Source organism: Daphnia carinata, chromosome 4 (genome assembly GCF_022539665.2).
Source record: "Daphnia carinata strain CSIRO-1 chromosome 4, CSIRO_AGI_Dcar_HiC_V3, whole genome shotgun sequence".
Taxonomy (NCBI): Eukaryota; Metazoa; Arthropoda; class Branchiopoda; order Diplostraca; family Daphniidae; genus Daphnia; species Daphnia carinata.
This window is the reverse complement of record NC_081334.1, coordinates 4,178,047-4,198,198: the sequence shown is the minus strand read 5'-3', so window position 1 is coordinate 4,198,198 and position 20,152 is coordinate 4,178,047. Positions and strand designations below refer to the sequence as shown.

The 20,152-nt window shown below is 40.8% G+C and overlaps 8 protein-coding genes across 11 annotated transcripts; 2 read left to right on the top strand and 6 right to left on the bottom strand.

Annotated features, from left to right (window-relative positions):
- Positions 1 to 624: 624 nt before the first annotated feature.
- Positions 625 to 5,928, top strand: LOC130694529 (uncharacterized). Of its 3 annotated transcripts, none has more exons than XR_009420871.1 (5): positions 625 to 808; positions 1,591 to 1,784; positions 1,859 to 2,392; positions 2,463 to 4,436; positions 5,389 to 5,928. XR_009420871.1 is itself a non-coding variant. In XM_059494978.1 (4 exons), the coding sequence occupies exons 1-4, from the start codon at positions 730 to 732 to the stop codon at positions 4,203 to 4,205; spliced, it is 2,550 nt and encodes an 849-aa protein (XP_059350961.1). In that variant the 5' UTR covers positions 625 to 729; the 3' UTR covers positions 4,206 to 4,649. The 3 variants fall into 3 exon arrangements, 1 of the variants encoding a protein (XP_059350961.1); XR_009420870.1 differs by having other exon boundaries at positions 2,463 to 4,582; positions 5,389 to 5,927; XM_059494978.1 differs by lacking the exon at positions 5,389 to 5,928 and having other exon boundaries at positions 2,463 to 4,649.
- A 2,359-nt stretch (positions 5,929 to 8,287) lies between these two features.
- Positions 8,288 to 10,714, top strand: LOC130694538 (uncharacterized). The gene is made up of 10 exons (XM_057517613.2): positions 8,288 to 8,447; positions 8,514 to 8,663; positions 8,727 to 8,840; positions 8,907 to 9,072; positions 9,143 to 9,280; positions 9,344 to 9,411; positions 9,484 to 9,694; positions 9,794 to 9,914; positions 10,008 to 10,175; positions 10,300 to 10,714. The coding sequence occupies exons 1-10, from the start codon at positions 8,426 to 8,428 to the stop codon at positions 10,456 to 10,458; spliced, it is 1,317 nt and encodes a 438-aa protein (XP_057373596.1). The 5' UTR covers positions 8,288 to 8,425; the 3' UTR covers positions 10,459 to 10,714.
- Positions 10,715 to 10,779: 65 nt separating this feature from the next.
- On the bottom strand, positions 10,780 to 12,077 carry LOC130694547 (trypsin-like). Its single transcript, XM_057517623.2, has 6 exons — positions 11,945 to 12,077; positions 11,718 to 11,868; positions 11,499 to 11,646; positions 11,347 to 11,445; positions 11,147 to 11,264; positions 10,780 to 11,072 (listed from the first exon to the last, which is right to left on the bottom strand). Exons 1-6 carry the CDS (start codon positions 11,994 to 11,996, stop codon positions 10,876 to 10,878), a joined length of 765 nt encoding a protein of 254 aa, XP_057373606.1. The 5' UTR covers positions 11,997 to 12,077; the 3' UTR covers positions 10,780 to 10,875.
- A 532-nt stretch (positions 12,078 to 12,609) lies between these two features.
- Positions 12,610 to 13,942, bottom strand: LOC130694544 (trypsin I-P1-like). The gene is made up of 6 exons (XM_057517618.2): positions 13,783 to 13,942; positions 13,571 to 13,721; positions 13,337 to 13,484; positions 13,168 to 13,275; positions 12,995 to 13,109; positions 12,610 to 12,915 (listed from the first exon to the last, which is right to left on the bottom strand). The coding sequence occupies exons 1-6, from the start codon at positions 13,829 to 13,831 to the stop codon at positions 12,704 to 12,706; spliced, it is 783 nt and encodes a 260-aa protein (XP_057373601.1). The 5' UTR covers positions 13,832 to 13,942; the 3' UTR covers positions 12,610 to 12,703.
- A 440-nt stretch (positions 13,943 to 14,382) lies between these two features.
- Positions 14,383 to 15,694, bottom strand: LOC130694545 (trypsin-1-like). Of its 2 annotated transcripts, none has more exons than XM_057517619.2 (6): positions 15,572 to 15,694; positions 15,348 to 15,504; positions 15,126 to 15,273; positions 14,957 to 15,064; positions 14,776 to 14,890; positions 14,383 to 14,699 (listed from the first exon to the last, which is right to left on the bottom strand). In XM_057517619.2, exons 1-6 carry the CDS (start codon positions 15,621 to 15,623, stop codon positions 14,497 to 14,499), a joined length of 783 nt encoding a protein of 260 aa, XP_057373602.1. In that variant the 5' UTR covers positions 15,624 to 15,694; the 3' UTR covers positions 14,383 to 14,496. The 2 variants fall into 2 exon arrangements, with proteins under 2 accessions (XP_057373602.1, XP_057373603.1); XM_057517620.2 differs by having other exon boundaries at positions 14,383 to 14,693.
- Positions 15,695 to 15,852: 158 nt separating this feature from the next.
- On the bottom strand, positions 15,853 to 17,256 carry LOC130694546 (trypsin-like). The gene is made up of 5 exons (XM_057517621.2): positions 17,121 to 17,256; positions 16,878 to 17,013; positions 16,456 to 16,708; positions 16,265 to 16,382; positions 15,853 to 16,205 (listed from the first exon to the last, which is right to left on the bottom strand). Exons 1-5 carry the CDS (start codon positions 17,179 to 17,181, stop codon positions 15,994 to 15,996), a joined length of 780 nt encoding a protein of 259 aa, XP_057373604.1. The 5' UTR covers positions 17,182 to 17,256; the 3' UTR covers positions 15,853 to 15,993.
- Positions 17,257 to 17,443: 187 nt separating this feature from the next.
- On the bottom strand, positions 17,444 to 18,634 carry LOC130694542 (trypsin beta-like). The gene is made up of 5 exons (XM_057517617.2): positions 18,509 to 18,634; positions 18,292 to 18,451; positions 18,073 to 18,220; positions 17,904 to 18,008; positions 17,444 to 17,840 (listed from the first exon to the last, which is right to left on the bottom strand). Exons 1-5 carry the CDS (start codon positions 18,579 to 18,581, stop codon positions 17,541 to 17,543), a joined length of 786 nt encoding a protein of 261 aa, XP_057373600.1. The 5' UTR covers positions 18,582 to 18,634; the 3' UTR covers positions 17,444 to 17,540.
- A 177-nt stretch (positions 18,635 to 18,811) lies between these two features.
- On the bottom strand, positions 18,812 to 20,029 carry LOC130695077 (trypsin V-B-like). The gene is made up of 5 exons (XM_057518190.2): positions 19,866 to 20,029; positions 19,463 to 19,776; positions 19,287 to 19,394; positions 19,107 to 19,227; positions 18,812 to 19,050 (listed from the first exon to the last, which is right to left on the bottom strand). The coding sequence occupies exons 1-5, from the start codon at positions 19,915 to 19,917 to the stop codon at positions 18,812 to 18,814; spliced, it is 834 nt and encodes a 277-aa protein (XP_057374173.1). The 5' UTR covers positions 19,918 to 20,029.
- Positions 20,030 to 20,152: the final 123 nt, after the last annotated feature.

Below are 20,152 nucleotides of genomic sequence, written 5' to 3'. Positions count from 1 at the left end.
TATTGGATTGCTTTTTTGGATGTCTTCCACCCACGGTGTTTTGTTTTGTTTTCAGTTCTTGATCTCACTTTTGCCTACAGAAAAACACTGGATAGGCAGTTAGGTACGCACACAACAACAACAACAACAAAAAAAGGAATTCCCTTACGATGTTACGTGACACTAAACAACGTCTATAAATTTTACAAGACAAATCCATCTGGCATTGCGCGTTGCACAGAATTCAAACACCAGGCCGTGAGCCATAAAACAGTAGCCCCGATCGAACATGATTTTTCCACCGTTTCTAAAAAAAATTTCTATCCCGAATTCCGTCACGGGGAATTGAAAAAGCGAAAAGCGTGGAACATCACAAGGTAGACACAAGAGCGCGCGCGACCGATTTGACGTGAAAAAAGAAAAATAGATGACGTGACTTGGGTGAGCAAAACAGCGACATCGGGCCAAGTCTAAATATGTACAAAATGGCTAGCGAAAATAAAAAAGACGATCGACTTTGATAGACCACAAGAACAGACGGTCTTTTAACTGGAATGGGCTGGAAGAAATTGCGCATGCGTCGTAGCAGACCCGAGATCAGAAAGTGTTCCCCCCCCCTTTTTTTTTTTTTTTTTTTGTCTTTTTCTTCCTTTTTTTTCTTGTCTTACAGGACTTGTCAGTTGTACATCGTCAGTTCATCGAAGCGCAGTTCGTTTCGCAGACAAACGATTTTTACCATCGGCCGCAACGATGGCAAGGTTTTTGCTGGATCACGTCTTTTTCTTCTTCTCTCTCATCAACATTGTCCTTCAGCTGCACAACGTTAAAGGTAACAACAATTCGACTTCCATCTTGCCGTTATTTTTAAAAGGACAGCATTTTAAATTGCTGTTGATCGTAATTCATTACAATCGGAAACGGTTGCAGTCTGTTCCCTTACAGACGGGCACATCTGGAAGGGCAAAAAAAAAAAAATAAATAAAACTATTGTTTAAATAGAGAAGAAGAAAAAAACAAAGGCTCGTATTCTTGCTTTTGTTTGCTTTTTTTGATATGATCGGACGGCAGCGGCCCAATGGCTGTTGTTTATGGGTTTCGTTGGATCAAGAAGGATATATACACACGCTGGAAGATGGGTATCCAGTTTCTTCGGGAGCACCCCGGCTCTCATCTCCGAGTCGTTTGGTGACAATTGCGCCTTTCATTTTTCTTTCCCGCAGATGAAATGGAAGGGTCTCTCTCCTCCCGTCCATTTTCTTAAATCAATCTCAAACAGAGAACGTTGTTGCCCAGTTCTCAGCAGACGGGAGAAAGTACAAAGTTTTTCAATTGCGTTATGTTCCTTCCAAATCGGATATTTTTTGTTTTGTTTCTTTGTTCTCGACTGTTACCGAATCCCAAGACGCCTGTCACTGATTATGCTCTGTAAAGAGCGTAATAAAACAAGAAGGACAGGTTTTTGTTGCACTTCACTTTGCTGAGGGGTCGTCCGCTGGACACTTAAAAGCACTCAACACGTCGTGGATAGTTGGAAATCACTTAAGTTTTCCTTCTTCAGAAGGGGGATGTGATCTGCTGCTATATGTTCCAATTGTTTTGTTCCGAGTTCAGGTTGCAACGTGACGCTATGGCCCAGAGTACGTTTCCAGCATCGTTTCGGTGCCGGACCTTGTTTCTTCCGGCTACCCAATCGTCCTGGTAGTCCCCAAATGGATCAACGGCATTGGTGGATCGAAATCGCTTTTAGTTCCTTCCAGATGGGCCGTTCCGTCTTGAATCAAACGTGTCCAACAGGCCACCTAAAAGTATGTCTTTCATTTTTATAAACTATCCTTTTGTTTTAGTTTTTAAATTTTAAACTATAAACCCACCGAAATAGTTTGTCGAGCAAACTGGAATTGCTACAAGTTCATCCGGAACATTTTGCGGACGTTTAAGTGGCGATTCACAAACTTATTTGACCAGTGCCAAAGCTCTGACGCTTTACTCCAATCCAATGTCGGAAGCGGATCATTTCAACGCGTACTTTGATGTGCTGTCGACGGAAGCTCTGCGGAAGCGTTATCCGGATATATTGAGAGCCAACGGTCTGGCATCGGACGATGAAACTCATGGCAGACAATGCGACACGTTGATCCGCAATTGCCCCAACATTTGTCGGCTGTCGTCTCCGCTGCATCCGGTCAGCGCTTATCCGCGGAATGTTACGTGTCACTACCGCGTGCTCTTCGATCGCGACGATTGGCAAGTCGTTCTCGGCGGACAGCCGGGCGATCGCTACGACCTGGGCTTACATCACCCTCACCAACATTGTCACAACAACGCTGATCGATTAGTCATCTACGAGAAACTGATTGGCCATCAGCAGTACCAACAAGTGGCCAAATTCTGCGGACGCGGTACATTCCCTAAGGTAAAACAAATATCCGCACATCAAAAAATCAGATTTTGTATCAATGATATTGATATACATTACTTGTTAGATTATCGCCCAAAGCGGTCAAGTCATGGTGGAATTGATTAGCTCGCCGACAGGATTTTTTCATCAAGGCTTCCGGCTAAGCGTCACACACCAGCGGAGGAGAAAATCGGATCATCAGAGTATCGTTTCACCTTGTTATCATTCTATAGCAGCCAGTGGACAGTTTTATCAACAGGGAACCATCACCTCCCCCCGGCATTGGTTTCCTCGTAACGTCGATTGCACCTGGTCGCTAACATCCAGCCGGATCTGGTTGGAAATCCAATCGAAAAGCAATAAGTTGTCTAGTAGTAGCTGGGCAACGTCAAGCACCAATCACAACAATGCTACGTGTTTCCATCGCTTGCTAGTGCACCGAACGTCTTCAGATCCAGCCGAGCGGATGACTATTTGCGAGCACAACTCAACATCCAGCAGCACTTCGACACGGACGTTACTCGTCCGCGATCAGGTTCAACTGAGGTTCTTCAGCCAACGGGGATCGATGACTGGATCCGACACGGACTTTAGCCTCTTTTACATGCTCCTTCCGGAAGAGGTTCCCGTCGTGGCGGACACGCTGTGCGACAGGGTCTTGGAAGAGCCCAACGGCACAATCGATTTGATTGGAGATCGGCTTCTCTTGATGCGACGCAAACAATTGAAATGTCGTTACAGATTCCAAGCGCCTTACGGGGACGATTACCGCATCCGCATCGTTATCCGGCAGATGGTTTTCGACCCAATCCGACAATGCGACCCGGGCCGTCGCGACGAGTGTTCCATCGATTCAAATCGACAGGATTTCGATTGGCTTCTCGTGTCGGACCGTGATCTGCTCCATTGTTTCTGCCAATCCGCTGGTAAAAATCAGGAGCCCACCATGATAGACAGTGCGTCAAATCGGCTCGATATCCAGCTCGATCTCAAGCATATCTACGACCAGTCGTACAAGGACCCGAACATTTATCGCTTCCAGATCGATTACAGTTGGATAGAGGACAGTGGATGTGGTAATCCGATCGAAGACGATCAGGGCGGAATGATCCGCTGGAGAGCCGACCCTAAGGGCAGCAATCAGTCGTGCACCTGGCTGATCCAGCTGCCTGAAAACGATCGCATCTTGTTGAAAATCAATATGGCCTTTGCGGGGAATTCGTCAGAGCATTGCCACCGGAATCATCACGTGTCTCTCGGTTATCACGGACGTCAAAACGACAGCCAAAAGCGCCCGCAACGCCTCCGTCAGGTGGTGACGATGGATAACTACGGAAAAGACGAGTGCTTTATGAACGCTGAATTCATTAGTCCGTTCGGTTTGCGCTACCTGCACGTCCAACTGGAAACTAAATCAGCCAATCATCCACGGGCTCGTTTCCTGCTCAAGTGGAACGTCCTATTCAACAGTGTCTCGAGTTTATCCAGTGAAGAATCTCCTACTGGAGTAACTAGTGCGGATAATGAAGTAGCAGCTGGTGGCGGTATGATGTTATTATCATTATTTCCGTGTCCGGACAGTAACTGGTCGATTCCAGAGAGTCTTGTCTGCGACGGGCGGATCAACTGCCCGCAGCAGAGTCTCTTTGGTTTCCTGCTGGATGAAGAATCGTGCACGTTGCGGAACAGTAGCTATAACCAAGATTATTATTACCCTTGGGTGATGGTGTTGGTCGTCAGTTTCGGATTCAGCGTCATTATTTCCCTGGCCAGCGTGTCGTCACACGTCAGGAAGTGGAAAGCACCTATCACATCAGCTGTTGAATAATGCCATGATCTGTAAGGGAAAAAAAAATGTTTCTTTACTTTCTTTTCTTTTCTTTTTTTTTTGAATTATTTATTGGATCTTATTGCCACCTTTGATGGTAGAGAATTATTATGTAAGATGCTCTCTAATGGTTGTTTGAATTTTACATGACGTCACTCTCTAGTTGTCTCTCTATCGGCCTGGCAACGTCTTCTGTATTCGGCTGCATTTGTTCTCTGTGCTGGAAGCCTAGTAAGATATTTCTGTATGTGTGAGCATGTCCTGACAAAGTGTTTTTTGGAGGAAAAGAAAAAATATTATCCATTATACCATACATACATACTGTATTATAAACAAAATGGAATTGTGGAACGAAGACTTATTTGACAGCTAGAAAAGTAAGGGATTTTTACGTACCATTTTTATCATTTCCAATTTGTTTATCCTCAAATGTTTTGTTGTGTTGCTGTCCAGTTTCCGTGAAATCTACGTAATAATAAAATCATTATTGTAAAACCTTTTTGAAAAATGGAATCAAAGTCAAATGTATTGTATTTTAACCCCAAAAACAAGAAGCAACGCTATTGTAATTGCTTAACGAGACAACAAAAAGTTCACTTTGTTACGTACGAGACATTGTTTCAGAGGACTTTGTACATCCATGACTCTAACTGTCGTGGAAGACAAAGTCGTCAACGAAACGAACTTGTATAATTTTACCTTTGATTTCAACTTACTTTTTACGATTGTGAATTCAACCCAAAATGTTTTTATTATTACGTAGAGCACATATCGATTATTTATAACCTTTCTTTCCTGGGTTCTTGGGATTTATTGATTTACTTATCGCTTAAAAAGGATAGGACGGGCCGGTTTTGTCCATATTTTCTTACACGGCAGCTATATAAAAGTGCTTCATCATTATATGAATGTCTGGCAAGTTACGATGCATCAGACCTTTTTGCTTGTCGACTCTGCACACACTACGTACACCGTCACTCTCCCATGTTCAGTAGCAGAGAGAGTGGGCGACATGCAACTTCACTACAGTCCCCCGTACATATAACTTAGACACAAGCAGTTATAATGTTGTTGGGTATAGACCAACTTTTTTCGATGATGCCTATTGAATATTCTATGACGGCGAGTGTCAAGGCGCTCGATATAGTCAACTTTCACTAATGAGAATACGTTTTTTATTCAGGGACCTATTTTCGCTGGGAGGATAGTTTGCCATAATCAACCTGTGTCACATGACGTCGTTGAGATTCGTAGGAAACTCTGAATACATCGGAATTGCTGCTTTTCTAGTACGAAATTGACTGGATTACGTAATGACATGAGACGGCCCCCCTTCCCCATTATTCCTGATTGTCAACAGGGTCGTTTGAAACCCATTTCACTAAAGTTCACTAACGAGGCAAACATTCAACAGTACCGATTAAATCATTTTCTCTGTATCCTGCAACCCTTAATTAGTTGTGCATAAGCATGGTGTTTAACTTTAATAACAGGCTGTACCCAATCACACATGGGCTGTTTTGCAAAGCGTTTCTTTTGTTAGATTTTAATTGCAAGAGTTTAAGGTACGTGGAAATAGGCTACAAGCTTTTCTTCGTTACGGGGAAAAACTCCGCTCAGTAAATTAGAAATAAAACTTTAAAATATGATCTTAAAATAAAGCAGTTTGTGTAGCTATCCTTGTCCTGTTTTTTTTCAACGAGTCTGTTAAACTTCCCTTTCCTTTCTTTTGGTCTAACCGTTATTTCAACATTTTTCATTTGTAAAATTTCACACAACTGCTATAAGGCATTTAACTTGAATACCTTGGCTATTGCTTAGATTTGACTGACACAACAGTTGCCTAATGAATCGAACAGTTGGGCATGGGTGTTGAACGGCGCCTAACTGAAGGCGAAATTTATTTCCAATCCGATGCGTCTCGAAAATCGTAAGGCAGCGGTTTACCTAATGAAATAACTGTCATTCTTTTGCAAAGCTCCCCATGCCCTCGTGCTTCAGAAAAAAGGAATCTACGGCCAATTACTCAGAAGGTTTTTAACGTCTTTCACGACTGCCTCGGTCTCCAGAAACAAAACGTGACTCGACTTCGATAGCAGTATGTATGGTAAAAACGTGGTATGTCGTGAAGTCAATGTTCGAAAATCCTACGCCGTTGAAATTCTTAACGAAAAGCTCTCGTTTACGGTTCTTATATCTCTTCGTGCAAACAGAAGAAATGTTTCGCCTTACCTGAGAACGGCGCTGCACACGTGGCTCTCGGGCTAATTTCCTCTACATCAATTTGGCAAGAACCGACGCCAACATCCAAATGGGAATTAATATTTTCTTTTCTCGGCTAAACCTTTTGGAACATAGAAAATGGCGTGAGAAAGGAAACATTCTTAAGGAACAAGATTATCTATCGTGTTTTGATTCATACTTATACAATAGACATAGTTTGCCGTGCTATAATAATGGTCGAAACTTCGTGGATGAATCGAGACGAGTTCCAAACGGTGGAATATGAGGTATTCGATTTGCCTGGAAAAGTGTGAACATACAATATAGAAAACTGAATTGTAAATGTACCGAAACTCGTAAAAAAACTGACTTGGTCGAATCTGGAAGAAATGCTGGTATCGTTTATCACACATGTATTCTCTCATGTGGTACCTAGTACTCATCACCAAGTGACAAACAAAAAATATTTTGATGAAATGAAAACTCAGTGTACTCAGTTCATTATTTCACCTGTTGTAACCCATGTAGAATGCTAGAAAAGAGTTCAATACATATGGCAAAAGTGCATGATGACCATCAGTTTTTCAATATCTTGCTAGACATTTCTAGACGTTCAAAGCTGCAATTCTTCCTGTGTACACCGTTGAAATAAAGACTGAAAATGCTACCGTATGCATAACCAACTAATTCCGATTGAGAAGACAAAATACAATGGAACACCTAATCATTAAAACGGAGCTCCTAATCATCAAGCTATCCTTCCTCATTGGTGGGGGGGGGGGGGGGGGAATGGCGTGTCGAAACGTCGAGAATCCGGATGACTTCCACCCTCTCCAATAATTCAAATATTCAAGGTGTTCAATGAAATAATTTAATTAAAAGATTTGTAAATTTCGATTATTACAAATAAAAATAAGCCTAGTTTTATAATCATGATCTGATTTTAAAACGTTGTGGAATGAAGTATTTTCAAGGTTGCAATTACGCATCTTTTCTGCAGGCGTCATTTTGCCCTCAAGCTGCCAGCACGTGTGTCGTTTCCTCATAGTTCACCCTCCCTTCCAACCTGGTTGCTGGTTCTTATCCCATTCCCTGTTTTTGGTAGATGCTAGCCAAAATGTATTGAAAAAGTGTGGGTACACATTTCATAAGTAATTAGGATTTGAAAGAGAAAGATGTCTAAATATTTGCTCTGTAATACAGGATAGAAAAGTTGGTGACGAAGCTCTAGAAAGAATTTGTCGACATCTCATGGCAAATGGTTGTGCACCACGCGGAGGGGGTTGCGTTGGGTAAGTTTAATTGAAAGTCATACAGCCTTCTATTTTTGGGCGATGTTCATTCTGGATTGTCTTTAAGATCGTCTAGATTTTTAATTGAATGCTTTTAAATATCGCTAAAGACTTTCGAATTACCGATAGCTGAGAATATTTATCGAAACATGTTACTGCATCAATATCGTAAGCATGCCTTCCTTTCTAACATTTTTATTTTAAATAGTACATCGCCACTATTTACAGTTAGTTTGCAATGATAAAAATTTACTTTTAATTGTTCATTAGATTTTCACACAACCTACTTAATGGTACGGTTGCATCAGCTTTCCTAAGAAGCATAATCACCTTCCAAATCAGGGTGTAGCTTTCAGGATCCTGCAAACGTTTTGATTCTAATGTGTACATCATATCTCAAATAACATTTTAGTCATTACATACTGTGTTATCCAAAAGGTAAGTGCTTACAAATACCTCAATGCTGAAGTAGAAATTGTCATTTCTAATTCTAAAGTTTTATGTTTGTGTTACAGTAGAATTTCAAAGGGTTTCGTTTTTCCGCCGCTGGATATTCATCTAGTGGGCGGCACGAAAACAATGGCCTTAAGAGCGTGTAACATTCGTAGTCGCATTCATTTCTTCAGGTTTTAGCCAGTTGTTGAGTCGACACAGCAAGCCCATTTTAACAAGATACACGTTCAGTTTGTCCTTTTTAAAGGAAAAATGATTGGCCAATACTTTCAAGGTAGTTTATTCTTATTTAAAAATATTAGAATTGCAAACAAGGAATTTGTTTTTCCTTCTCTAATAGATGTACCACGCATAATTTTCAATCCGGACGCTAAAGTCGATGACACGCTCTGCTTTAAATTTTACAACGCGACAGAAGTTATCCTGGGACGTTCTATGGAAGAGTGGCTACGATTCTCCGTTTGCTTCTGGCATTCTTTCCGAGGAACCGGTAATTGAATCAATATTCTTTTCCAGAAAAGTTGGATGGAGATCCTTTTTTTTTCACAAAAAGGAGCTGATCCGTTTGGTCTAGCCACAATAAAGCGAAGTTGGGATGACGGAACTGAAACCATGGAGAACTACAAACGCCGGCTTGAAGCAGGCTTCGAATTTTTCACAAAACTAGGCATGTTTAACTCTTCTTTCCAACTGCAATTCAATCTATTAATCCACATTTGGTTGACAAATCAAGGTGTCAAGTATTGGACATTCCACGATCGCGATATATCACCAGAGGCCGCGACTTTGGAGGAGACGAATCATAACCTTGACGACATGACTGATTTAGCCTTGGATTTACAACGCCAGACTGGAATTCAATTGTTGTGGAACACGTGCAACCTCTTTGCTCATCCGCGGTATGTGCCGATTATTATTATTGTTTTTTAATAATCGAAAAGAATTCTTGATTTTTATTCCTGCCAATAGTTATGCTAATGGAGCAGCTACCAACCCTGATGCACACGTTGTTGCCTATGCCGCAGCCCAGGTCAAGAAAGGCTTGGAGATAGGCCGCAAGTTGGGAGCCAAGAATTTTGTCTTTTGGGGTGGCCGCGAAGGTTACAAGTAATTATTTAAATTTGACAAGAATTAAAACAAACGTTCCCTATACCACTGTCTTTCAAACAGCTCCCTTCTTAATACGGATTTGGATATTGAAATGTCTAATATGGCCAATTTTCTACGTATGGCACTGGGTGAGTTGAATATAGCTTGGTTTGGTTTGAATAATGTGCAGTGTTACATTTCCTTATTTTGGTTTTTTGCAGTTTATAAGAAAAAGATTGAGTTTGAAGGACAGTTGCTTATCGAACCTAAACCCAAGGAACCAACACGTCATCAGTACGATTACGACGCTCAGACAGTTACATCATTTCTGCGCCAGTTCAATCTGCAGGACGATTTCAAGCTGAACATCGAACCCAATCACACAACTCTTGCTGGGCATGGATATGAGCATGACATTGCCATGGCTTCCACGTAATAATTTAAACAAAAAGTTTATCGTTTTGGTACTGAGGGGAAAAACAACAAACAAAACAAAGGCAGCAAAAATATTATCATGTTTTTCATTTGAAGTTTAGAGATGTTGGGATCAATCGACGCCAACACAGGATCGCCGGATCTTGGTTGGGACACGGATCAATTCCCAATGGATATCCGAGCTTGTACGTCAGTGATGCTCCAAGTTATCCGACAGGTATGTGTCTGTGCTTCAGCATAATTAAGTACAGAAAGAGAAAACAGAAAAGAAACGATTATATTTTCTTGGTATGTATTCAACGGTGTGTAGGATGGTATACAGCCCGGTGGATTAAATTTCGATGCCAAAGTGCGACGGGAGTCGACAAATGCCAAGGATTTATTCATAGCACACATCGGCGCCATGGATTCGTTTGCACGTGGACTCCGTAATGCTGCCAAGATTGTTGAAGACGGTATCATGTCCAAACACTTAAAGGTACCTTAGCATTTGCAAGGAACACTAAAGTCATCATTAATATTAATTGTCGATCTTTAATTGTGGATGAGAGGCTTTGAAATGCTGAAAATATTATTTCATCCCGCTCTTTCTTTTGTTTCAGGCACGTTATATCTCTTTTGAATCTGGCCTTGGCCTGAAAATAGCTACAGGACAGTCGGATTTGCAGGAATGCGAGGAGTATATACACCAACACGGAGAACCGGAAGTGATCTCAGGACAACAGGAGCACTGTGAGGCAATCTTCAATCGTTATTTGTAAAGCTTTAATAACTTCAACCCCGGCTGTTTTCGCATCGGGGGTTAAAGGGTTATTTGAATATTAGACGATTGGCGTTAAGTAACGTAGTTTGGTTCAGTGAATGTAATTAGGTAATGGAACATGGTTACTTGACAATTTTTTTTTAACTTCCATCGTTTGGTAGCCTGTGTTTACACAGTATGTTTAATCAGTAACTTGCTGCATAGAATTTCTTGGATATTGTTTCAGTGGTTTAATTTACACAGTTGCATTTTAATTTTTGTACGCATTTTAATTTAGTTTAGTTGAAAGTTTCATGAAAGATCTTGTCTGACCAACAAAGAAGGGGAAAAAAGGTGTATTTAAAAAAAAAATCTCTTATGTCATGGAATTACTACAATAACAGTTAATTTTTATTATGCAGGATATTGATGCCATTTAAGGTGTTGGTTGGGCACCACCAATTCTGTACAGCCAGGAATAATATGAAGCAAGTCGTGTGTAGAGTGTAGGTTGTGCACCAAGCCCACAACCTTTGTTCTTCGACATGATGCCCACCGCATACGTTGTGCCACCAAACGTTTGCACCAAAGGCGATCCTTCATCATAATGGCACGGAGAACTCGTGTCTGTGGCTATTTAGCAACGGATAGAATAATTGTTTACTATCATTAAAATGGATGGTGAGTTTAAGCTATATAAGACTTACTCGAACCGGCGCATAACATATAGTTGGGAGCAAATTCTAATGCAGTATAGGAGGAACAGTCACCAGGTACGGTTACAGTTGCTATTTTACGTAGTTTTGTAGATGGTAGGCCACCCTCCTAATCAGCAACACATGACTTGTGATTACTTTTGTTTACAAGCATATAGTAATTTGTTATCTGTTTATCTCAAGAGACTTACGAAAGTTCCACCCCATCCCGCAAATTCAGCCGGAATTCCTACTTCTGGCTCTTCGTACAAAATGTTGGCCGCCGGGACAAAGGGAATAGAAGTAGCCATCTGTCGTGTGAAAATGTAAGTACGCCATTTCCGTCTTATTATCATTCGTTTACCTGTAGCATTGCGATATCGTGCAACTGGGTTGCATTGTCATAACCCTCGAAAATATGGGTCCTGAAAACTGAAATCCATACTTCGTCAATGTCAGGTTGGATTAGTGACACCTGGCCAACTACTACTTTTAGCTGGCTAGGTAGGATCCTGTATAAAAAAAACAGACAGGATGCGTACAGATATTTGGGGTTTTGGGGTACGGGAATCGTCCAAATTACCCATAGACACAGGAAGCTGCTGTAACTACCCAATCGGGGCTATAAATCCATCCACCACAAACGTGCTGTTCGTCTATGGTGATTGAAACTAAGTAAGGTATCGCGGTAGTGACTGTTGCGCCACCGTAAATCCGATCCTCACTCGGCGCTCCTAATTTTTAAATTAAACCAAAGAACAATAGTAAATTTTTGCTACAAATTTAAGGTTTATGTAATTCAATGCAGACCTTTAGCTACGGCGACAAATACGAGAGCAGTTAATAATGTTGTAAGCTTCATGGCGATCTTGAACTTTCTGTAAGCGTATTTGGGTTTGTCGGTGGGTTTCTAACGATAGCATGATTCCTTGACATCTTGATACGAGATTCAAATGCCAATATTATCAACTGGAAGCCAACAACTGATAAGTCAGCCGACGTGACCTGGATTTGACAACGTATAAGCTAGTGGATTAAGTACCGTTCTTAGCCAATAGATTAACCACGTTCTTTCCCACTATTACAAAAAACGTTTTGGTGTCTTTGGAAACATTAGCCTTCTTCATCGGTGATTAAATTTTCGAATTCTATTTTTCAGTGTTTTCTAATTTGTTGGTTGTGTGTCCTAATGTGTTCTAATTCTACATGGTTTTAACTTTTTTATTATAGATTTATCGCGTATCCTACCTTGAAAAAAGTTAAAGAATTTAAAAGATTTCGGTGATATAAAGTTGTAGGATAACACCAGTAAAACCCATGCCATGAATTAACAAATGGTGTTCTTTCATCATTGCTGTTCCGGGTCGATGCTAGATAAGGTAAGCTTTGACGTGTTTTTTTTTCCCCCTTAAGCTTTTAAAAGATTTTGCCTACAATATTTCTTTACATGGATTAACTATGAGCATGCGTGACTGTTATCATGATTTTAATTTATTTGATGTATTTTCTAGGTTTAAAATGAATATTGAACATTTTTTTGTCAACAAAAGAAAGCTGAAAATCAGTTAACTATTTGTTTCCGGTTGCAGGTGGGGGCTGGAGACCAGCAATTTCATTGAACCAAGCGTAATAGGCGGTAAGGCGGGTGTAGATTGTTGATGGAACAGCGGCCCCGCAACCCTTATTCTTTGACATGATACCCACAGCGTAATCAACGCCACCGATAGTTTGAACCAAGGGTGATCCTTCGTCATAGTGGCAAGGCGAGCTTGTGGCAGCGGCTATCAACAACATAATTTGGTTACAATCACTTGTTACATCAGATCAATCAATGGAGGTTTGCAGTTAAGAGTCATTTACCAGTTCCTGCGCACAGCATGTAATTTTGACTGTATTCATCCTGGGTGTAACCAGAGCAGTCACCAGGGAAGTCCACGGTCATTGTACGAAGTTTAGTTGAAGGTAAATTGCCTTCCTGTTTAGACAAGGCTTTTCACAGTTAACTTTTTGTTATGTTTCAAAAGGTGTATTACCAGAGTGCCACCCCATCCGGAAAAAGTACCAGTAGCACCAGACATTTCATCCGCCTCTTCGTAGGGTAAGTAATTGACGTAGGTACCGAATGTCATCGGGGTTGCAAGCTATTGAACCGAAAAAAAAATTATGTGAAAAGGGTTTTCCTATCGATTTGAACGCATTTACCTGCAGCATAGCAATGTCATGTAGCAGAGTAGCATTGTTGTAACCGCTGTATATGTAAATCTTGAAAACGTTAATAACTTCTTCCTCTACATCAGGTTGAATCAACGAATATTGACCGACGATGACCGAGAGCTCACTTGGTAAATAACTATTCATTTTAACCAGTAAAGTTAGTTTTATAAACAACTTGCCGTATCAAATATAATTTGTTATAATGAGTAAAGTTTTATTTACTTATAAACGCAGTTGGCAGCCGTAACTATCCAGTCTTTCTCATATATCCATCCTCCGCAAATGTGTTGCTGGTTCGCGACGATTGAAGCCAAATAAGGAACGGCAGCGGTAGCTTGAGCTCCACCATAGATGCGATCTTCATTTGGCGCTCCTGATTTTTAAAGTTAGTTTAAAATTTGCAAACTACCTTAGTAACATAGTTCAGTAAATACCTGCCGTCAAGGCGAAGAAGAGAGTAGCCAAAAGCGCTGTAAGCTTCATGGTGGTATTTTGTTTTCTGTTCAACTTGCCAACGTCTCTAAAGTTTTTTTGTTTTCCTTTTGAGTTTTTCTAGATGTGTAGATTTCAGGAGGGTCCAGGATGTAAAATCTAAAAATTTGATTGGTGATAGCACCACTTGAAGTAAACAACTGATAATAGCCTACAGTTGTGATGTGACCTGGATTTAAACCATTTCATCCCTAGCCATTGATAATGGCTTAAATGTCAAATTCCTTAGTGTCGAAACGAAGGGGAAGTTTTCCAATGGATTGAAAACGAAACATTTTGTCCATTTTAATGCAGCGTAACACGAAAGCTTACATTGTCTCACTTTGAGTGAATTATGACCATGTTATCGTCCGGGTACATCAAAGACGTGAAAGCGCGTGATTCGTCTGTCGCTGATGAAATGCCTTCGGGTCTTTAGGTCCGTGACATCTTTCATACGGCGTGCAAAGATTAATAAGACTAGGCAGTACAAAAGTCAAAAAGAGTTATCCAATATTTGCGTGTTTCGCATGGATAGCATATCGGCGAAGCCTTTCGTCAGCTGTCTGTTAAACGCAACTTGTATTTCGGAATGAATCCGGTAATTTTATTGATCTTTTGTACATAACATAGGTATTCCAAAACGTTTATGCAAAAGTAAATGTTTTCATTTCTTTTCAGACGGGCGTAGGTTGATCTCCGGCTACTTTGACGAACCATGGATAATATGGCATAGTTCGAGTGTAGATGGTTGGTTCGGCAGTGGCTCCGCATCCCTTGTTCTTTGACATGATACCGACAGCATAACGTACCCCATTAATTTCTTGTACCAATGGTGAACCTTCATCAAAGGAGCAGGGGTTTCCAGGATCTACTGCAGCTAGTGAGTATATGACACGTATGATTAGTAATATTTTTAATAATAAATTAAATTTTTCAATTCTACGCATACTTACAGCCTCCAGCGCACAGCATGTAATTCGGATAGTACTGATCTTCACCATAAGCTTTACAATCGGATCCGAATGTAACTTCGATTGAACGCAGCCTAGACGTGCCTAGACCTCCCTCCTGAATAAGTATTGTTCGTTATAATTTCTATTTGAATAAAACAAAATTTTGATTGTTCTCAATTACATAAGTAGCTCCCCATCCGGCGAAAATGCCTTTTTCGGTTGGAGATTCTCGCGCCTCATCGTAAGGAATGAAATTGATGTTGCTGCTGAACTCGATGGGTGTAGCAGTCTACAACGAGAGTGAATCAAAAAGTAGTAAGTGGCTCCTTAGAGTTTTTTTCGTTGTATACCTGCAACAGTGCAATGTCGTGCAATCCGGAAGTGTAATCGTAGCCGTCAAACAAAACAATTCGATATATGGCAAGAACTTTCTCTTCAGGGTCGTCGGCAATCAGAGATAATTGCGCCAATGTTATGCGTAATTCGCTCGGTAAATAGCTGCAACGTAAAATTGCAACGCCGTTGACATATTTTTAGAAAAAAAAATCCCCTTTAGTTAATCAGATTTTTACTTGTATACGCAAGCAGCGGATGTTACAATCCAATATTCGTTATAGATGAATCCCCCGCAAATGTGTCCTCCTCCAACAGTGACTGAAACGATGTAAGGGAAATCTCCGGCTGCCGCTTGAACGCCATTCGTAACGCGTTCGCTATTATCGGGAACTCCTGTTTCGTGTGATTGGTGAGACAATGTCGGTTTACATGTTTGTGTTCTGGGAAAAACCCAACGTACCTGTCACGATGGAAACGATGACGGAAACGAGGAGGAACGTAACGTACTTCATCCTGCCTGTCGATTGGATGTGCGATAGACTATGAGAAAAACAGTTTTTACCACATTACGTCCTAATAGGTAGTAAACAGTCTGAGCAAATATTGTCAAAAGCCATTGTGATGTTAGAAACGAGATAAGTTTTGAAGAGCAGGATGGTGAAACGATAGGGAATGTCGTTGATTTTGATTGCCGCCAGATAAGACTGGATTTTGAACGATCTAGAATTTGAAACGGCAATGGACAGGAAACTGTTTTTATTGCGACCAAATGAGAAACGAAGAATATAAGATCATGATTTGTGGGTGTTTTTTTTTTAATGAGACTCCCAGCAATAATATAGGGTCTTTTAGCGAACATGGGTGTGTGCAAATTAAGTTAAATTACGTGTAACGATTTGTGCTTAGAGTAGTGGGAACGGGTTGTTTGCCGGCAGTATTTCCTATCCAAGGGTAGAAGCTAGACAATCGCGTGTAAATAGTGGGGGCGAAGTTTCCGCTGCATCCGCGATTTTTTGACACGATACCAATCGCGTAATCGCCTTGAACTAATGGCGATCCTTGATCATAATTGCAAGGACTTGCGTTGTCAATGTCTGTAATATGTTGATTAGTTTAATTGATACTCGAAAGCTGTACGCTGTAGGAGATTTACCATTGATACCAGCGCAGATCATCGTGTTTATCACAAATTCGTCAATTCCGTAAGACTGGCAATCGGCCGGAAGGGTTACAACTGCTTTACGTAACTTTGCTGAAGGACCTCCTCCATCCTTTTTATTTGTTTTAAATCTCCGATGAACTTCAGAGGATTAGCAATGCTTTTATTTGTTTAAATGTTTATACCTGAGTCGCTCCCCATCCCATCACTGTTGCTGAAGTGTCAGTGTCGTTGGCCTCATCGTAATAGATAAAGTAAACGTTAGGACCGTAAGGGATCGGCTGGTTTACCTTGATGAGCGCTAGGTCGTTGGTATGGTAAACTTCTTCATACTCTGGGTAGATGTAGAAGGAAAGAGCTTGAATGCGGAGTTCATCCACATCCGGTTGAACTAGCGACAACTGGGCAATAACCACGGCAGTGTTCCATGGCGATCTCCTTTAAGAAAAGAAGATATTTGTTAGCTAACAGCATTTTTCTCAGTTTTACGTCACGATTTATAGCTTTATATAGCGTTATCTGTAGCCAACTTTTGGGTACCAGGATATAGCAATTTGAAGCCTTTGTAGAAAAGAGTTAAATAATTTTATTCAAGTTTAGGTTGTACCCCATAAGGCAGGAGGCTGCTGTTAGAACGAAATAGTTACTGTAGATGAATCCGCCGCAAATGTGCTCGTCGTTGTACGTAACAGAAACAACGTAGGGAAATTCCCCTGCCAATGCGTCGTCGCCTTGAGAAATAGCTATGCGATTTGTGCGTGGACATTCGAGGGGGGAAATGTAAGGCGAAACGAAATAAAACGAGGATTAGTAGAGATTTTTTAAGATAAATGACGATGATGGAAATTACCCAAGGCTGATACGAAAAGGCATCCAATGAAGATGATCGCTTTCACAACGTTAATTTTCATTGTGCTGCTGTAACGAAGCGCCCTTAACAGTACAATCGGTTTTCTTTTTCGAAAAAAGTTGGCATTTGTTTTGCCCTCCACGACAACATTATCGCGTCCCTGTCATTTAAGCCCATTATCATACTCGTTGCTTCACTTTTATTTATTTGACCTCCACTACAACCTATGGAAACTGTGTACGTCAGTGGTTTTATGCTATTATCTTGGTAAATAGAACACTAGACTGGGTAAAACCTATGCTATTACGCTACTAGTTTATGACTTCTATTTCATGTCGTTTTATTTACATTGTAAAATTTGACAAGGATTTACTTAAGGATTCCATTCATTTTCTTTATTTTTTCAGGATACAAATTCCGTTAGCCAGACATTGGTGGTTGCAGGCCGGCGTTCCTGTTCAGCCAGGCGTAATAGGAAGACAACCGGGTGTACAGAGTTGGCAAAAAATTTGCACCGCATCCGGTATTTCTCGCTGCAACACCGACTACTATGTTGCCTTGTACAAGGGGTGAGCCATCGTCATAATGGCAAGGACTGGCTGTCGGACTTCCTGCGCAAATCATGTAGTTTGGTTGATACTCTTCGCTACCATAAACGACGCAGTCGGTCGATATCGTGACGTTTGCCTTTAACAAATCAACTGAAGGTAATCCCTCCTCCTAAATTTCAAGTAATGAAGTCAATTTTTGTTTTTGTTGTGCAGAAATGGTCGTTTAGCTAACCTGGGTAGTTCCCCAGCCCATGATGGTAGCTCCTACTGTCATGTTATCTTCGTTGTAGTATATATACTCAACATGACCAGGAGTGAATGCAATTGAACTCGATGTCTGTCAAACGGTAACTTAAGAATAATGATTAAATTTTTCATGAGAAATGTTAATTGATACCGACCTCAATGACTGCAAGATTATTTACACCGAGGACAGGATCATAATTTTCGTGAGGGATGATGCTCACGACTTGGTAGCGACGCTCGTACTGATCATTGAAAATCAGCGACACTTGACCGACAACTATCGTAACATCAAATGGCACCAAACTATGGAATTTCAAGTATTAATTTACAGTTATTTTAGAATTATTTCCTATATTACATTAAAATTTTCGTACTTTAGGACGCATGAAGCTGTCGTGACAATGAAACGTTGATTGTAAATGAACCCACCACAGATATGCTCGCCGTTCGTTGTAATGGAAACGATGTATGGAAATTCGCCCTCTGTGGCTTTAGTTCCTCCTAAAATACGTTCTTCATCCGTCACCACATCCCCTGTAAAGAAGGTAATTTTTAAATTTTATTAATTAAATCCTAGTTTTTTTTAGTTACCTGTAATAAGTGGTGACGCCGAAGCGCCTAGAATAAAAAAGAAAAGGGAAAGTGAACTAGTGGTGAATCTCATGGCGAATGCTCAGATCTTGAAACACGGCTAGTTCGGTTCAAAAACTGATTGGACTTTTAGAATTTTGTATTTTGGACAAGTTTTCAGTCAACTTTCCTATGCGTCATCAATAGATGATAGTAATGATAAGGATTGTGGGGAAAACAGCTAGCGCCACACTTTGTCGAAATCAGAAAGAAAATTTTGGAACTTGCTTCGTTCAAAATTGAAATTATGTTTTATTGTTTTATTTAATTTGTTTCAGGTTCAGAAAGTGAGCGATCCAACTGAACGAGGGAAGGAAGAGGTTGTATCCCTGCCGTGGTGACCATCCAATTGTAGTAAACCGACAACCGGGTGTAAATGGTCGGTATTACAGTTCCACTAGCATCGCAGCCGCTGTTTCTAGACATGACGCCAACGACGTACCCGTTCTGAACTAGTGGCGATCCCTCATCGTATTGGCAAGGACTCTGCGTGTCTCCTGCATCTAAATGGTAAGCCAATCACAATCACTTCCATGTTGGTTTCTTTAAGCAATGTTACCTGCATCGCCAGTGCAGATCATGTAGGCATTTTGATAGGATGTTCCATAAGCAGATTGACAAATGGTTGAATTAACGGTAATCATTGCTTTGCGCAATTCGTTCGAATATGAGCCACCATCCTACAGTTTTTGCACTTATTAGTAATGAAGTTTAAATGTTCTGAACAATGGCATCATACTCCGATGACTTCAGCGACACCCCATCCGATGAATGTTGCCATTTCACGCGAAGTTTCATCGTAATACGAAAAATTCACCTCCGAGTTGAATGTAAAGGGCAATCTCGTCTACAAATGATTGTGGCACAAGGAGTGAATTGCTGAACGAATTATGTAGATAGATCGGGAGGGCATACCTGTATGAGGGCAAGGTCATGTAATGGTCCGGTTAGAGATTCGTTGTAAGAATCGTAGAGATGAAAAGATTCGATCCGGATAAGTTGTTGACTCGGCTCCGGCATTTTTAAAGAGACAATTCCAGCTTCCACAGTCACTCGGTCCAACACATTGTTGAACCCGTTGACACAAGAAGCAACTGTAACGACCCATCTTTCGTTGTAGATGAACCCACCGCAACGGAATTTGTCGTCCACTTTTATTGCAACAACATAAGGGAATTCTCCTATTGCTGCTGGAACGCCTTGAAGTATGCGACTAGCTGCGGTTTCATCTGTGAAAAATGGACGTAAGTAACCAAACTTTGAAAGCAACGTGAGAAAATTAAATGTCAATAGCCCAAAACATACTTGGCTTTGTTACCTTTGAAGGCTGTGATTACATTGAGGAATGATATGGCTAACAAGATCCGCATTTTAGGTTCTGTGCTTCAGATACTTTTGTAATTAATTCTTGCCACCGAATGTCTGCTTTCTTTTTCCTTAATTTATTGCCGAACTACAATAACAACCGCCAGTAATATGGAACGTAACGGATAGCTGAAAGACAACAAATGTTATCCGTTACTGTAAAATGTGGGATTACCTATGAACGTCTTGCACGTAGCTTATCAAGCCAACCAACAAACATTTTGATGTGCTGCTAAGATT

What these genes read in the sequence shown, in the direction of transcription:
- LOC130694529 (XM_059494978.1), top strand. Translation starts at nt 730, where the DNA reads ATGGCAAGGTTTTTGCTGGATCACGTCTTTTTCTTCTTCTCTCTCATC. An exon ending in TCAGCTGCACAACGTTAAAG is followed by an intron (nt 809 to 1,590) that starts GTAACAACAATT and finishes TTCCGAGTTCAG; the next exon opens with GTTGCAACGTGACGCTATGG. An exon ending in GTCCAACAGGCCACCTAAAA is followed by an intron (nt 1,785 to 1,858) that starts GTATGTCTTTCA and finishes CCACCGAAATAG; the next exon opens with TTTGTCGAGCAAACTGGAAT.
- LOC130694538 (XM_057517613.2), top strand. Translation starts at nt 8,426, where the DNA reads ATGATTGGCCAATACTTTCAAG. An exon ending in GCATTCTTTCCGAGGAACCG is followed by an intron (nt 8,664 to 8,726) that starts GTAATTGAATCA and finishes TTTCACAAAAAG; the next exon opens with GAGCTGATCCGTTTGGTCTA. An exon ending in TTTTCTACGTATGGCACTGG is followed by an intron (nt 9,412 to 9,483) that starts GTGAGTTGAATA and finishes GGTTTTTTGCAG; the next exon opens with TTTATAAGAAAAAGATTGAG.
- LOC130694547 (XM_057517623.2), bottom strand. Translation starts at nt 11,996, where the DNA reads ATGAAGCTTACAACATTATTAACTGCTCTCGTATTTGTCGCCGTAGCT. An exon ending in CGGGATGGGGTGGAACTTTC is followed by an intron (nt 11,265 to 11,346) that starts GTAAGTCTCTTG and finishes GTTGCTGATTAG; the next exon opens with GAGGGTGGCCTACCATCTAC. An exon ending in TATGTTATGCGCCGGTTCGA is followed by an intron (nt 11,073 to 11,146) that starts GTAAGTCTTATA and finishes GTTGCTAAATAG; the next exon opens with CCACAGACACGAGTTCTCCG.
- LOC130694544 (XM_057517618.2), bottom strand. Translation starts at nt 13,831, where the DNA reads ATGAAGCTTACAGCGCTTTTGGCTACTCTCTTCTTCGCCTTGACGGCA. An exon ending in GCTGCCAACTGCGTTTATAA is followed by an intron (nt 13,485 to 13,570) that starts GTAAATAAAACT and finishes TAAAATGAATAG; the next exon opens with TTATTTACCAAGTGAGCTCT. An exon ending in CATGCTGTGCGCAGGAACTG is followed by an intron (nt 12,916 to 12,994) that starts GTAAATGACTCT and finishes TGTTGTTGATAG; the next exon opens with CCGCTGCCACAAGCTCGCCT.
- LOC130694545 (XM_057517619.2), bottom strand. Translation starts at nt 15,623, where the DNA reads ATGAAGTACGTTACGTTCCTCCTCGTTTCCGTCATCGTTTCCATCGTG. An exon ending in TCCGCTGCTTGCGTATACAA is followed by an intron (nt 15,274 to 15,347) that starts GTAAAAATCTGA and finishes TTTACGTTGCAG; the next exon opens with CTATTTACCGAGCGAATTAC. An exon ending in ACGACATTGCACTGTTGCAG is followed by an intron (nt 15,065 to 15,125) that starts GTATACAACGAA and finishes CTCTCGTTGTAG; the next exon opens with ACTGCTACACCCATCGAGTT.
- LOC130694546 (XM_057517621.2), bottom strand. Translation starts at nt 17,181, where the DNA reads ATGAAAATTAACGTTGTGAAAGCGATCATCTTCATTGGATGCCTTTTC. An exon ending in CCTTTTCGTATCAGCCTTGG is followed by an intron (nt 17,014 to 17,120) that starts GTAATTTCCATC and finishes CAAATCGCATAG; the next exon opens with CTATTTCTCAAGGCGACGAC. An exon ending in GATCTGCGCTGGTATCAATG is followed by an intron (nt 16,206 to 16,264) that starts GTAAATCTCCTA and finishes AACATATTACAG; the next exon opens with ACATTGACAACGCAAGTCCT.
- LOC130694542 (XM_057517617.2), bottom strand. Translation starts at nt 18,581, where the DNA reads ATGAGATTCACCACTAGTTCACTTTCCCTTTTCTTTTTTATTCTAGGC. An exon ending in GGCGTCACCACTTATTACAG is followed by an intron (nt 18,452 to 18,508) that starts GTAACTAAAAAA and finishes CCTTCTTTACAG; the next exon opens with GGGATGTGGTGACGGATGAA. An exon ending in ATAATCTTGCAGTCATTGAG is followed by an intron (nt 18,009 to 18,072) that starts GTCGGTATCAAT and finishes ACCGTTTGACAG; the next exon opens with ACATCGAGTTCAATTGCATT.
- LOC130695077 (XM_057518190.2), bottom strand. Translation starts at nt 19,917, where the DNA reads ATGCGGATCTTGTTAGCCATATCATTCCTCAATGTAATCACAGCCTTC. An exon ending in ATGACCTTGCCCTCATACAG is followed by an intron (nt 19,395 to 19,462) that starts GTATGCCCTCCC and finishes AATCATTTGTAG; the next exon opens with ACGAGATTGCCCTTTACATT. An exon ending in GATCTGCACTGGCGATGCAG is followed by an intron (nt 19,051 to 19,106) that starts GTAACATTGCTT and finishes CTTACCATTTAG; the next exon opens with ATGCAGGAGACACGCAGAGT.